This window comes from Canis lupus, chromosome 8, assembly GCF_048164855.1.
Source record: "Canis lupus baileyi chromosome 8, mCanLup2.hap1, whole genome shotgun sequence".
NCBI lineage: Eukaryota > Metazoa > Chordata > Mammalia > Carnivora > Canidae > Canis > Canis lupus.
The window spans coordinates 59442359-59458175 of NC_132845.1; the positions used below are offsets into that span (position 1 = coordinate 59442359).

Below are 15817 nucleotides of genomic sequence, written 5' to 3' on the forward strand. Positions count from 1 at the left end.
CTGACAAACAACTGCCAAGCCCTCCCTATGTTCTCGGCTTTATTTTGGGTGCCAAGATACAAAGATGACTATAACTCGGTTCTTATACTTGAGGGGCTGGAAATATGAGAAGTGGACTCCCTCACAAATAGAAAACAGTTTTACAAGAGCATGTGTACTCTGATAGCAATGACATTGCATGTACAGAGAGTGGCACACAAAATGAAAATTGTTTTAGGTTGCTGGGATTTGCTTTAATAATTCTTTAATATTGTTAGACTATTTTTTTTCCTGCTAAATTAGGAAAAAGTAGAAAGAAAAGTGTGGCCAGAGTGCTGTGGGAAGCCAAGAGAGTTCTGACTGCTGAGTGGTTAAAGAATGCCCTCAAGAAAAAAGGGCATTGAGCAAGGAGAACATGAGGTGAGGTTTTCCCATGCCAGCTCCTACCCAGAAGGCAAGGCAGCCTTTCAGAACGTTGTCGCCCATGTCACCACTTCACAGTATTTCACACTGGAAAGAGACAAGAGGAGATGAAACCGTTTTTAAAACCATCAGTAACTGTTCACATGTGAGGGGATCCTGATAATTGGTGTAGGGGCTAAGTGTCAGGGGATGAAGGTCTCCAAAAATGAGGCCCAACAATCCCCTCCCCGCCCCCCTGCCACTGCTGCCTGCTTTGGTATTTGATCTACTCCCCCTGCCCCAGACCACGTGGATCAACTTTTCTGCCCAGTGCTGCACGTGCCAACCTCCATTTCTCGCATGTGTGTCTGTCTGTGCATCTTCCATTTGTGAAAGGTTTTGGGAAATAACATGCCTTTTCCCCCTGTGTATCCATGGGAGACCTCTGGAGAATACCCAAGAAATAATAGCGGTTGCTTCTATGGGTAGGAGATTTCATTGTACTTCTGGTATCATTTGAATTTTATTATTTGCATTTGTTTAATACATATACATATATATTAACTATATAAATATAACTATAAATATAGTTAACATGTATGTACCTATTTAAAAATTTTTTTTTATCTTGAGGGAAACAGGCTTTGTGTCCAACCTCAGTGAGTCACAGAGATAATACGATACTGTGATAATGTGATGAGAGCCCCAACTAAGACAGTGACAGGTGTGGTGGAAGGGAGGGGCTGGGTTTGAGAGAAACTTCTGAGGCAAAATCCCTAGAATTTGAATGAGGTGGACCAAAGAGATGGGGAGCTGTAGATGATCAAGAAGGGGGAATGGATGACTGGAATTTGCAGCCTGGGAAGCTGGCTGGACAGTGATGGATGCCATCAACCCACATTTGGAAGGCAGAGCAGGGCAGGAAGTATGAGGTATCTGAGGGGCATCTTGGTTGAGCCATTGGGTGGCAGTTGGAAATCTGAGTTGGGAACGTTGGGGAGAGATCAGGGCTGATGATCTCCATTTGGAAATTTCAGAATATGGGGCCTTATAGCTGATGAGATGCCCAGTGAGTGCATAGAGACAGAGAAGGGCTTCCTGGGGTGATCGTCCTCTGGGGTGGAGGAGGGAGCAGCAGAAAGACTGTGCAGGGCGGTAGGAGAAATAAAGGGGACTGGAGGTCTGGAAATCCAAGGAGCAGGGCTTTGAGAAGCAGTGTGTGGTCAAGTATCAGTGCAGTGGAAGAGTCCAGGAGCTGGCAGGAGATCACTGGGGTCTGAGGGAGAGCCATGCTGTGTTGGGTTGAGGCATGAACACGAGTAGAACTAAAGATGGTGAATACCATGGCCCAGCTCTGTGCTGGGTATGGAAGGTAGAGTGATCCCCACTCTCAGAGACTAGGCAAGCTGGAGAGGAGACAGAAACACACAAAGAATTCTAATATGATTTGGTAGGCACTGTGGTAGAGAGATGCATAGAGAAGGATAACTTTTGAGAACACAGAGAAGGGTAACTTAACTCAGCCTAGGAGACTGGGAGCAGGGGGGGTTCTGACCATGGCTGGTGGAAAGAGAGGACTTGGTAAGCAAGCCAGGTCTTAGAGACTAAATCAAGCAGATAATTAGGGGTGTCCTGTTTGCAGGAAGGGCATCCCAGATAGAGGGAACAGCATGGGGCTAAGAAATCAATCACGTGGTGTATAGTCAAAAGCAGAAGAGTTTTTTTTTTTTAAAAAAAGCAGAAGAGTTTGGAATGGCTGGAATATGAAGTATGAGGTGGGCAGTGATGAGAGGAGATGGTATGGGTGGCCTGTGGATGTAGGTGTGGGAGTGGGATGGTAGGTGTGGAATGGGGATGGAAGCCCCTTCATTGAGCCAGTGTCGTGTGTAAAGGGCTGGACTTATCTCAAGGCAGGGGTCGAAAGCTTTGTTAGGAGAACATGACTACACTTGTCTCTCTTTTTTTTTTTTTTTTTTTTTTACACTTGTCTTTTAGAGGGTAGTTCTTGGACCATGCAGAGGATGGATTCGATGGAGAGTAGATGCAGGAGGGCTGCTGCATCAGTTACAGGGAGACCATTGGTATGGTGGGAAACAGTGTCTGAAAGCCAAGAAGGAGGGGATGGGTTTATGGGCAGTAAGTCAACAGAAGTGGTGACTGATTGGACATAGGGAGATGGCGGTTCGAAACTCACTCTCTTCCCAGCACAGGCCGCTGAGTGGGTTATGGACACATCAACAGGGAAGGGGAGAACTACCACACAGGAGTTTCGGGGGTGGGGAGGGAGAGAGGGTTTTGGACATACTGATTTGGTTTTTTTAAGTTCTATTGAAATATTCACATACCGTACAATTCACCCAAAGTACACAATTCATTTTTTGTTTTTTTAAAGTATATTTGTAGACTTGTACAACCATCTGTTATTTAATTTTAGAATATTTTCTGGACACATTGATTTAAAATCTTTTTCAAATTGTAGAGTATTTCTAGCATATAAAAGTAGGGGGCTCATGTAAGGAGTGTCTTTGCCGATAGGGATTTGGGGTCTTCTCTGATAGAGCTGTCTAGCTGGCATGAAAATAAGATACTGAATCTTGGGGAAGTCATAGGGCTGGAGGTAGATTTGGGTGTTGGTACCTTGTGTTCATCGTTGATAATGAGGTAGCCTACAGGAGCCAGAGGAAAAGCCTCTCGTTAACAACAAAGTTTGGAATAATTGAAATGGGAAATTCAAAATGGACCTAATGGGAAAGATGGGATGGGGGATTAGGGCAGGAGAGACATGGTGTGTGAAGTAGAAAAAATAAAGTTCCTGCCAAGTCCTTGACCCGACCTATCGGTGGTTCTTGGTGTAGGGATTGTTGATCAAAGCAGAGGTGTGTGTCCTTGCCTGAGGAACTTCCAGTCTGGTTGGGGAAGAAAAACCAGAAAAAACCTACATTTATAAAAGTAGGTTGGAAAGTCTAGGTAGGTTCCAAGAAGAGTCCAGCAAGAGACAGGTTTGGTTTACTTACGGACAGTCCAGCAGGACGCATCTTGAGCTAACATCTGTATCCTTGGAGGAGGGAGGTGCAAGCTGGGGTGGAAGGGGAGGAGTGGAATGAGACAGGACGGCCCTGCTGTGTGTATGTAAGTAAGACAGGAGAGGAGCGAGAGCAGATGATGAGTGCATAGAGACAGAGAAGGGCTTCCTGGGGTGATCGTCCTCTGGGGTGCTGCATGTGTGTCAGGGCTGGAGCCCATTGCTCACCCACCTGTCTCTTCTTCAGATGCAACCCAGTTCTCAGGTCCCTGATTCTCAGCGTGCTCCTGCCGCTCAGCCAGCATATTCCTGTTTCCCCACCTGAAAACCTCCGTCTGCTCTGCCTCCCCCTCAGGCCTCCGCTCTCTGGTGCCACAGCTCAGCCAACAGGAAATTCTTATGTACATTTGCTGCTCCTGTCTCTTCCACTGGAGACGTTTTCCCTGAGGTCCTCAGTTCTGTCAGGCTCAGGAGATTGCTCCAAGTCCTTTTCTGTGGCACCTGGGGGCAGGGAAGGGGGAAGCGAGGAGACTTGGAAGCCTGTAGGGCGTGCCAGTGTTTGCAGGACAGGCAGGTGAGGGGCCAGCCCCAGAGACTGGAGGAGCCAGAGTGAGGTGCAGGGTGAAGGCCCTGAAGCCAGAGGTGGTCGCAGTGGGCACCTCTGTCAAGTGAGAAAGAGGCAGGTCAGGTGGGCTCAAGCAGGAAAGGATCTAATGCTTTGACCTGTATTAGCATCATCACTGGACTGGTGAGGACAGAAGCTAGACTGAAGTGGGTTGAAAAGTCAAATGGGGGTGAGGACAAGGGGCACATGCTTGGACGACATCAATTTTTCTGTGAAGAAAAACAGAGTGGGGAGCTGGAGGTGAGTGGGAATTGGAAGCTCTTAGTCTTTTTTAAGGTAGGCTCTCCTAAAGTATGCTCATTTTGCTCATACAGCGCAGGAAAGGGGTATCAGGTGACCCAAGAGGAGACAAGTTCAGAGCACAGATGAAGGGCTACTTTTCAGTAAGTCGGGGGAGTAATTCCTTTTCGAGGAGGCAGAGGTGGCAGGTGCTGCTGCATGTAGCCCAATGTGTTGATGGTGGTAACAAGATTTCTGGCTTGTGAGCAAAGTAGGAACCGGGGCTTCAGCTAGCCAGGGCCCAGACCCAGGTCTGAGGGCAGCAACAAACACATTAAGAAAGTTTGAAATGTCTGACAGATTTACTGGGAAGGATAACTGGTTTACGTGACAGCATTGTGGGCACACCTGCTGCCAGTGTTTGTGATGGTGCAATGTAAAGTTTCCCCCCCGCACCCCCGTCCGTCCACTGTGGGGCATGCCCCAATTTTATTCTACATAGGTGTGGGCAAGTAGAAGGCAGGTGGTTCTACCTAGAATTCCTGCTTTATTTAGCAGAAGAGAACAACCTTCTTCCATGCTAATCCTTCCCTTCCTGGGATCTTTCTACTGAGCTTGGGGTAGTCTTTCCTCCTTCCTCTTTTCTCACTCAGCAGATCAGTTCCTAGAGTTTAGCAAGGAACTCCATGCTGATAATTCTCAAATTTTACACTTCTAATCTCTAAACCCAAGATCCATCATTTTATGTGGTTTTAGCTCATGCAACTAGACTTTTTTTTTTTTAAGGGACACGTTCTTTATACTGAAACGTATTATATAAAGCTGTGGTGTTACAAATAGTGTCACACATGTGAGAAGACAGGTCTGTGTCCCAAGCAATCAAAAATAGATAAATTGGATTGCATAAAAAATTTTAAAATGTGTTTCAAAAGATAAAACTGAATAATAAAAAAGATAAAAATAACTCAGTAAAAATGGACAAAGGGCAGTTCTCCAAAGAAGACACACAGATGGCTAATAAACGTGAAAACATGTTCAGCATTATTAGCCATTGGGGAAATACAAATCAAAACCACTAGTTAACATTTCACACTCCACTAGAATGGCTGGAATCAGACAATAACATGCATTGGTGTAGAGCTGTGGAATCCTCATGCGTTGCTGATGGGAAAGTAAAATGGTGCAGCCACTTTGGAAACAGTCTAGCAGTTCCTCATAAGGTTTAAACATAGAGTGACCATATGACCCAGCAATTCCACTCCTAGTTATAGATCCAGAAAATGAAAACGTGTCCACAGAAAAACTTACCCACAAGTGTTCCTAACAAAATTCTTTTTTAAAAAAATATTTTATTTTAAAGTAATCTCTACATCCAGTGTGGGACTCAAACCTACAACCCTGAGATCATGAATCGTGTACTTTACTGACTGAGCCAGCCAGGTGCTCCTCATAACAGCATTATCTCAATAGCCAAAAAGTGGATATGACCCAAATGTCCATTGGTTGATGGACGTGTACAAATGTGGTATATGCAAACAAAGGAATATTATTCCACAATAAGAAGAAAAGAGGTACAGAACAAGCAAATCTATAGAAACAGAAAGTAGATTAGTGTTTGCCTAAGGCTGAAGGGGTAAGGGTAGGGAGATATATCTAAAAATAACAAGACTTTAGATTTGGATTCTGGTTATTTCATCTAAATGGACATAGACAATATTAGTTGTGTGTAGCTTTTACTTAGCATAAGGTTTTCAAGATTCACCTGTGTTGTAGCACACAACAGTACATGACTCCTTTTATTGTTGAGTAAAATATTCCTTTGTGTGAATAGAACCACTCTTTATCCCTTCATTTACCCTCCCCGACACTTTTATTATTTCTCTTTTTGATTATAACCATCCTGGTGAGTGTGAAATGATACCTCCTTGTGGTGTTGATTTGTATCCACTTGATGGCTATTGATACTGAGCATCTTTTCACAGGCAACTTGGCCATTTGAATATTGTCTTTGGAAAACTATTCAGGTCATTTTTGTATATGGTCTGAGATCGGGGTCCAAATTCATTCTTTTACATATGGATATCTAGTTGTCCCTGCACCATTTGTCAAAAAGACAATTCTTTTCCCATTAAATTATCTTGGTATCCTGGTTGGAAATTAATTGACGGTGGGTATGAAGGTTTATTTCTGGCCTCTCAGTTTTGTTTCATTGATGTTTGGGTCTGTCTTTATGCCAGTACCTCACTGTCTTAATTACTGTAGCTTTGTGTTATGCATTTTGTAATTGGGAAAACTTTATTTTCGAGATTGTTTTGTCTATTCTGGATCCCTTGAATTACTGTATGAACTGTATGATGAGCTTGTTAATTTCAATGATGAGGGACAGGAGCAGGAAGATGTTTACCCTTAGCCAGGAAGGCTGACTTAAGCCTGCATGCTTTTGATAGGGATCAAATACGTGCTGGTTGCTACGTTTTTTTGGGGGGGGGTTTTTTTGTTTTGTTTTGTTTTTTTTAGATTTTATTTATTCATTCATGAGAGACACAGAAAGAGAGGCAGAGACAGGCAGAGGGAAGAGAAGCAGGCTCCACACAAGGAGCCTGATGTGGGACTCGATCCCGGGAATCCAGGATCAGGCTCTGAGCCAAAGTTAGGCGCTCAACTGCCAAGCCACCCAGGTGTCCCACATGTTTTTTTTATTAAATTTCTTTATTCATGAGAGACACAGAGAGGGAGGCAGAGACATAGGCAGAGGGAGAAGCAGACTCCCGACAAGGAGTCTGATACAGGACTGGATCCAGGACCCTGAGATCTCGACCTGAGCCAAAGGCAGACACTCAATCACTGAACCACCCAGGTGTGCCCCAGTTGCTACGTTCTTTAAGGATCTCATGACTGCCTGTACACCTCACCAATAGTTCATGTCAAACTGAATGATAAACACTAGAGGAATCTTGCAAAACTAGTTTTTTGAGTAGAAATTTGAAGAAACTTTTGTAATCTGATACTCCCTGCATGCTTCTTCCCATTGATTGCTAAGTGTATAACCACCAGCCTCACACAGCAAAAGTGCAGCTCTTTCTGCCCATAGGTCCTGTCCCTGTGCTACATTTATTTATTTATTTATAAAGATTTTATTTATTTATTAATGAGAGACACAGAGAGAGAGGCAGAGACACAGGCAGAGGGAGAAGCAGGCTCCACGCAGGGAGACCGATGTGGGACTCGATCCTGGGTCCCCAGGATCATGCCGTGGACTGAAGACGGCGCTAAACCGCTGGGCAACCCAGGCTGCCCCCCTGTGCTACTTTTAAATAAACTTACTAAGTTGCATTGTCATCAGCTCAAGAATTCTTTCTTGATCGTTGCGCTGAACAACCCCCCGCGTACTTTTTGGTGGCCTGTATGGGGACTGTGCCAAAAGAAATCCAGGAGATTTAGTGCAACTTGGTAAGTCTTCTTTACACACACACACATACCTGTCTTTGTGTCTTACCTGTTCTTTTTTGGAGCTGTCCTCACAATAGGACCCTTTGGAACATGCCTTGTCTGAGTGCTCGAGAGAGAACCTCTGTCCTGTGGCTGCAGTACAGGAAGGAATAAACTCCTGCCGCTCAGCTGGACACTAGTACCTTGACCATAACAGTGTTGGGCTCAGGCTCTCCCTGTTGTGCCCATTCTTTCAATACTCATATTCTTCTTGGGCACAGGATGGCTATACATTCATTAGGATGGCTGCTGCAATCTTAAAAGACTCCTGTGTAAGGTTTCCTTCTAAATAACCCAGTGTGGTCCCTTTATGAGCATAAAATCCAAGATACATTTGACCATGTGCTTCTAAAAGGAATGGGTGGGAGCTGTCTTACCCTGTTGGGTCACTCCCCTGACAGGGGGACCACTTAATCTGAGAGCAGGACCGAGGATGCCAAACAACCCATGGGTAAGCACAAATGAGAGACCTGAAGAAACAAAGGTTTGGGACCTCTCCCTAATCCGGTCAGTTTTCTTTTCTTTTTTTTTTTTTTTTTCGGTCAGTTTTCTCATGAGCTTTAGCCATAGTCCAGTCCCAAGGGAGTGATCCCCTGTCAGTGCCTAGCACACCTCCCCAAGAGGTCCTGTTTCTTGTGTACTCCCCCCTCCTTTCCTGTAACCAGGTTGCCGCCAAGCTCCCAAACGCTTTGTTTACTGTTTATTTTGTGCATTGGATCTGAAATGTGTTGTGAGGACTAGATGAGTGCTGCCTGTTTCTTTCTTGTATGTGGGGGCCTCTCATTCATTTCCGTGTTGATGGCTATAATTTCCGGTTGTCTATGGATAGTCTACCTCTGGACGGTGACTTTAAGTATTCCCAAGCAGCTGCTGAAACTCCTTTTGTTTCAAGGAGGTTCCCTGTATTCTCACCTGACATGGACTGCCTGTTCCCACTTTTTGTTGATGGGAAGAAAATGTACATCTGCTCTTCTCCAGGCTGATGAGCTTTAGGACCGTAGTCCTATTTCTTCTGTTTGGGCTTTTATCACCTCCAGCCTTGTTGGCAGCACCTCTCCTGCCACACCTTCCCCCCTGCCCCACCCTCCCCTCTCAAGTTTCTCCACCACCTTCTGGTGAGGCTTACAAAACCTGCTCTGGTAAATCCTCGCCTTTGGTGCCATTGGCTCCTGCTCCTCTTACTCGCTATGGAGGAGCAAAGAGCACCCCAAGCTGTTGAGCTGTCTCCTTATGTGGTTCAAACTGAAGCACCTCTTGAATCTGCATGAAGAGGCCCAGGAGTTCCCTTGGATTTAACCATTCCCTTCAGATTTCCCTCTGGGTACCCCAAGGAAAATTGACAGTGGGGAACAAATTGACTTTTAATAGGCACAGGTACCACATATTCTGTTTGGTTTTTTTTTTAAGATTTTATTTACTCATGAGAAACACACAGAGGCAAAAGCATAGGGAGAGGGAGAAGCAGGCTCCCTGGAAGGAGCCTGATGTGGGACTCAACCCCAGGACCCCAGGATCATGACTTGAGCCAAAGGCAGATGTTCAACCACTGAGCCACCCGGATGCCCCCATATATTCTGTATTAAAGCTAATTTAAGTTTGTTAGTTTAAGATGTGTCTTTAGACTTATCAGTGTTAAATGTAAAACTTTTATTCTGCCGAGGTTTATTAAAGGTCAGATAAGCTCGTTATTTTTGCTGCAATTTGTCAGCAAAAAAATGGCTTAAAATGATGGTTAATTTTACCTGTCTCGTAAAGCTTTCGTGCTAATTGTTAAGGACAAGTAGGTTGAATAAATAAAAAGGTTTCTAGGTTGGGGTGCCTGGGAGGCTCAGTCAAGTGTCCAACTCTTGATCTCATGGCTGTGGGTTTTTTTTTTTTTTAATTTTTATTTATTTATGATAGGCACACAGTGAGAGAAAGAGAGGCAGAGACACAGGCAGAGGGAGAAGCAGGCTCCATGCACCGGGAGCCCGACGTGGGATTCGATCCCGGATCTCCAGGATCACGCCCTGGGCCAAAGGCAGGCGCCAAACCGCTGCGCCACCCAGGGATCCCATGGCTGTGGGTTCTAACTAACTCTATACTGGGCTCCATCCTGGATGTGGAGCCTACTTTAAAAAAAAAGTTTGGGATGCCTGGGTGGCTCAGTGGTTGAGTATCTGCCTTTGGCTCAGGATGTGATCCCGGGGTTCTGGGATTGAGTCCCACATCAGGCTCCCTGCATGGAGCTTGCTTCTCTCTCTGCCTGTGTCTCTGCCTCTCTCTCTCTCTCTCTCATGAATAAATAAATAAAATCTTTAAAAAAAAAAAAAAGATGAGAAAAGAATCCTACTGCCAGCTTGGTTAACTAAATACTGAATTTTATAATGATCTGTGATCCTAATTAGGCATGTACTTTGAAACTTCGCGAGATTCAAATTCTGAAGTCTTTTTGACTAGTAAGGCTTGTTTGTGTGGTATTTTAAGTTATTCAGGAAGCACTGTCAAAAAAATGATGATAGGGCACTTGGGTGGCTCAGTTGGTTAAGCGTCTGCCTTCAGCTCAGGTCATGATCCCATAGTCTTGGGATCGAGTCCCATGTTGGGCTCCCTGCTCCATGGAGAGTCTGCTTTCCCCTCTGCTGCTCCCCCTGCTCATGCACTTGCTCACTCTCAAATAAATAAAATCTATTTAAAAAAATGATTCTGGGGCAGCCCTGGTGGCACAGTGGTTTAGTGCTGCCTGCAGCCCAGGGTGTGATCCTGGAGATCCTGGATCGAGTCCCAAGTCCGGCTCTCTCTGTGATGCCTGCCTCTCCCTCTGCCTGTGTCTCTGTCTCTCACGAGTAAATAAATAAAAATCTTTAAATAAAAAAAAAAAATGATTCTGTTGTTTTGTAGGTTCTGTTGTTTTGTAGGTTCTGTTGTTTGGGTAAATGCTATTATAACTGTTCTAGAAATTATGTGAAATTCCTAAAGTTTTAATATTTTCTGGTATAAGGTCATCACCTGACATTCTAATGTTCAACATACAACAGCCACTAGCAGGGTTCTCTTCTGTTCGCCTCCACTGCAGGCACCGCAGACACAATGGCCCTGGTGTCAGCCGATTCCCGCATCGCAGAACTTCTCACAGAGCTTCATCAGCTGATCAAACAAACCCAGGTAAGAAGCCGCAGCCCTTGGCTCCTGGAGGGCAGCATGTGAGCTGCAGAGGGGCGGGTACAGGCGGTGCAGTTAGAGACTTTGGACATGGCAGGGACCCAGGTGACTGATGAATGAGAGAGGAGGAAAATGTGGAGTGTGACTATCCCTCCTGCTGGATTTTCTATCGGCAGCAGGACTTTGTGATTCTCTCTTTTCAGTAACAGCTATATTGAGATAGGATTCACATACCGTATAGCTCACCCATTTGAAGAGTACGATTCCATTGGTTTTTAGTATATTCAGAGTTGTGCAACCGTCACCACAATTTCAGAACATTCTGGTCATCTGACAGAAATACCCTGTACCCATTATGGTCACTCCCCTTTTCCCTCCATCCCCTTATCCTAGTTGAACAAAGATACTTTTATCAGGCAGGATATTCCAAGAGTACAGAGGTTCTCTCCCAAGAGCTGGTGAGGGGCCTTTTCTGGAACATGCAAGATCTGAAAATAAACCTATCGAGTTCATCTTTTACCTCACAGCCCCTCCCCTCCAAGCCCTCTGCCTAGGCTCCCTTATAGCAAAATGGTATTTATTGGAGCATCTGTAGTTAGTGTAGCATTTATCCAGCAGGTACAGCAACCGCGTGAGTATGAGGATGCCCAACATTTGGAGGAACTAGTGCAGTGAGGGACAGACTCCAAGAAACAAGCAGTCTGTCCCATAGAGCCATTCTGTACATTTCCATATTTTTATACTAATCTGATTACCTGTTTCCCCCCATTTATCCAGTACTGTTTGTGGCTTATTATAAATTTGTGTAAAACTCTTCAGCATAGAAATTAGTTAACGGTTAGCTAAATCCAGTCCTTCCTTGGGCCAGTTGTTTCCGATCAATGTTCCAATCTGCAGAGGCTCTGGCTCTGTCTCCCAGTACTAGTCATTAATCCTGGTATTAGCATGCGACATCTTTATGTGAGGTAGCTGAATCTCACTAGCCTTGCCAGTGTATGGCACCTTGTTCAGCTATAGTCATGGTAGAAGTCAGTTTCATCATAGAAAAGGTTGGTAAGAATTCCAGAGCTATTTGTGACCCTTCCCAACAGAATTAGCCTTGCCCATTTGTCAGGCATTGTTATGGACGATATTTTTACTTTACAGTATTTTTACTTCAGAACATTTGCTTTCTTCTAGTTGGCCACGATTCAGTCATTTCTGGGTTCTGAATCAGCTGGGGACAAAGCCAGTCTCCCTGTTGCAGCTCACAGGCTTGTGCTCAGACTGCTTTTCGTTATGTGGCCACCTCCTACCTATGGAGAGGACCCAAGTGGTACTCAGAATAATAGTCCATCTCTGCCAGCTATAGCTTAGAATGTCTTAGTTTGATCTGTTCTTGGATCAGGGCAGTCATAGTGCATTGATTTAAATGTGCATAGTGCATTGTAGTGCCCTTGAAGGGCTTCCACACGTTCAAAAATCCTTGCTTACCACAAGTGTGTTCTTGGGGCTCAGTGGCTGTGATGGAGGGCCATTGCCCCCTGGCTGCTTCAGCCTCTGTTGTATTAAAGTAACCCGAGGTCCTGGGGGGTCAGGATGGTAAACCCTTTCCCAACAACAAAGACGTCCTAGAATTATCCAGCACTATTTACTGGGTTGGCCTGACCCACTGCACTAACTCCTCATCGTCTTGCTGCATTGACACCCATTCCTTGTCTTCTTCCTTATAAGAAAACTCACCTCATTTTGTTCATTCTAATTAAGAAGTCTTCCTTTGGGGATCCCTGGGTGGCTCAGCCATTTAGCGCCTGCCTTTGGCCCAGGGCGCAATCCTGGAGTCCCAGGATCGAGTCCCACATCAGGCTCCCGGCATGGAGCCTGCTTCTCCCTCCTCCTGTGTCTCTGCCTCTCCCTCTCTCTCTCTCTCTCTCTCTCCCTCCCTCCCTCCCTCCCTCCCTCCCTCTCCCTCTCTCTCTCTCTTTCTATGTCTATCATAAATAAATACATTTTAAAAAAAATAAGTCTTCCTCTGAATGCTGCTCATTAAAAGTGTATTCAGTTGTCCCACAATGCATATACCAACACCTGTCTTCCTGAAAACCTTTTCCTGTCTGTGGGACAGTATACTTCCTCCAGCCTGTCTTTTGCTGCCATTGTGTCCAGTGACCCAGATGCAGTTAGGAGACCTGTTTTGTACTCCAGCATACTGGGTGCCCTATACTGGCTGAGTGGTAGTCACACCTAGATGTGATTTGGTTTCTCAGAATCTTCCTTGCCTCAGGATGGAAGTGTTCCCCAGGAGAATTTGGATCCACCATGTGGTGCTTGCTGCTTTGATCGTATTAAAAAGCCATTTTTTCCTATTCTAAAAAAATAGCTCTTCATTCATAAAAATAAGGATGATATATATTTGTGCATGGCATATCAGGCGTGCTGCTCCTACACTTTGTCCATTATTATCAGGGACCTTTCTAATAAGCATTCTGTCATCCAGGTTTTTTTGTTATTGTTGTTTTAAGTAGGCTCCACACCCAGTGTGGAGCCCAGTGTGGGGCTTGAACTCATGATCCTGAGATCAAGACCTGAGCTGAGATCAAGAGTTGGGACACTTAACCAACTGAGCCACCCAGGCACCCCTACCCATGTTTATAGTTACATAATGACCCATCTCCTGGGAGCCATATACCACACAGTCCTGTAGCCCAAAAGGGAGCAGTCCTGGAAATTCCTTCCCAAATGATGTCCTTTGTAGTGGAATGTAACCTGAAAAGTAAGGGTCAGGAGATGCTGATAGACATATTTCTGGGGACTCTGGCCTGGGTGCAGGGTGCCACAGCAGGATAAAGGGCCACCTCGTGCCCCGTTGACCTTATCCCTGCAGGAAGAGCGTTCACGGAGTGAACACAACTTAGTGAACATCCAGAAGACCCATGAGCGGATGCAGACAGAGAACAAGAGTAAGTCACTGGGCTCAGAAGAGAAAGGGGAAGAGCAAGGGGGGAATGGGCTGAGACCGGGGAACGTGGCTATTAATTAGTTTCAGACAGGACTTCTGGATATATCTACATAATCCAAAATGAACTGCTCCTCAGCCATAGGGACGGTTTTTCCTTCTGCTGAGTAACTAAAGGTGACCCAGGAAACAGATGACAAGCTACCTAGCACTAAAGAACCTTAAAGTCCCCCAACTCTAGGCACTGGGAAGTCAGTGTAATGAGGCTGCATTTAGGGGAACCCCTTTGAGTGCACAAGCACCCCCCAGTTAGCTGATGTTTTCTAGAAAGAGAGCTTCACTCCCGGCATCTCCAGCACATGCCCCAAAGGCCCTCATGCTCAGCCTACTGGGTAGGTGCTTTCCAACTCTGAGCAGCTTGGAGAACCATGGTCTATTTTCCTATGTGCTGAGAAATATTTTCTTAATGTGTTATGCTATGGCAAAGGTTAGAAAGCCCTCTGCCAAATACAGTGATGGCATCTGTGCCATAAGAAAATGAGAACTCGTTAAACACAGGGCATCAGCCTCAGGGGTCACTTCCCAGCCACTAAAGCTCATGTCTCGATCCATGGCCTCTGTACTCTGGAAGTCCCAATTCAGATGTATGGGCAGCAGCACCATAGGACTGCCAGCTGCGCCTTGCCCACGCCTCTTCCTCTGCTTACTTTGCAGTCTCTCCCTACTACCGGACAAAGCTGCGTGGGCTCTATACAACCGCCAAGGCTGATGCAGAGGCTGAGTGCAAGTGAGTACTGTCCCCTCTCCTTTGTCACCCGCCCATGTGGTGAGCCATAGGAACCCACAAACCCTCGCCCCTACTGTCTTTCCTGCCATTTAGAAGCAGATTTCCAGGCAGCCCAGGTGGCTCAGTGGTTTAGCGCCACCTTCAGCCCAGGGCATGATCCTGGAGACCTGGGATCGAGTCCCAAGTCAGGCTCCCCGCATGGAGCCTGCTTCTTCCTCTGCCTGTGTCTCTGCCTCTCTCTCTCTCTCTCTCTCTCTCTCTCTCATGAATTAAAAAAAAAAAAAAAAAGTAGATTTCCACTCCCTGGGCTGTCTTTTGGGGCCTCCTCCTCCCTCCAGCTCTGCTGTTTCCTAGATGACAGCAAGGTGGGGGCCAGACCCCAGCACAGCCTTTTACTAGTCCGGTGACCGTGAAGAGTTCGTTGCTCCCACTGAGCCCCAAGACCCAGTTATTCCGTCATTAATTACAACAGGGATCATAATTACTACAGAATTGTCAACATAGCACGAGATAATGTATATAAAGTGCCTAAGACCAGTGATTTTCAAACTCTTGACCATAACCCATGGTAGGAAATACATTCTCTGTTGTAGCTTAATTCTGATATTAAAGATCTAGTCATCATTGCCATAGTAATACTAATAAGGACTCTTGTGTTGTCGTATTGTGCCAGGTACTATTCCAAGTACTTTATGTATTTATCTCCTGTAATGCTCAGAACGACTAAAAGGTGGACATTACCCCCATTTTATGGTTGAGGACACTAAGACACAAGGAGTTCCTGTAATTTGCTAAAAGTCACATAACCAGTAAGTCGGGGAGCCCAGTTGTAAACCAAAAGTCCATATTCTTTAATACCATGCTAACATGGTGTAACAATCGCCTTTCCACAGCACACACATGCATTTCTTTTTTTTTTTTTTTTTTTTTCACACATGCATTTCATATGTATATATATCACAGGATTGGAACAAGAAGTACAGTTTTTACTGTTACTGGTTATATAGTCTGGTTTTGGTTTTTTGTTGTTTTTTTTTTTTTTTTAGATTTTTTTTTTTTTTTTAAGATTTTATTTATTCATGAGAGAGACAGAGATACAGACACAGGCAGAGGGAGAGAAGCAGGCTCCATGCAGGGAGCCCGATGTGGGACTTGATCCCGGGTCTCCAGGATCAGGCCCTGGGCTGAAGGCGGCACTAAACCGCTGAGCTACCCGGT

The 15817-nt window shown here is 45.3% G+C and overlaps 1 protein-coding gene across 6 annotated transcripts in view; it reads left to right on the forward strand.

Moving 5' to 3' along the window:
• Positions 1-15817, forward strand: part of SGF29 (SAGA complex associated factor 29) — a 29548-nt gene that overhangs the window by 8139 nt on the left and 5592 nt on the right. For all 6 annotated transcript variants that reach the window (XM_072836360.1, XM_072836357.1, XM_072836359.1 and 3 more), the window contains 3 exons: positions 10792-10880; positions 13741-13816; positions 14527-14599. In XM_072836360.1, coding sequence (XP_072692461.1) covers positions 10806-10880; positions 13741-13816; positions 14527-14599 — 224 coding nt within the window. In that variant the 5' untranslated portion in view covers positions 10792-10805. The remainder of the gene's footprint in view (positions 1-10791; positions 10881-13740; positions 13817-14526; positions 14600-15817) is intronic.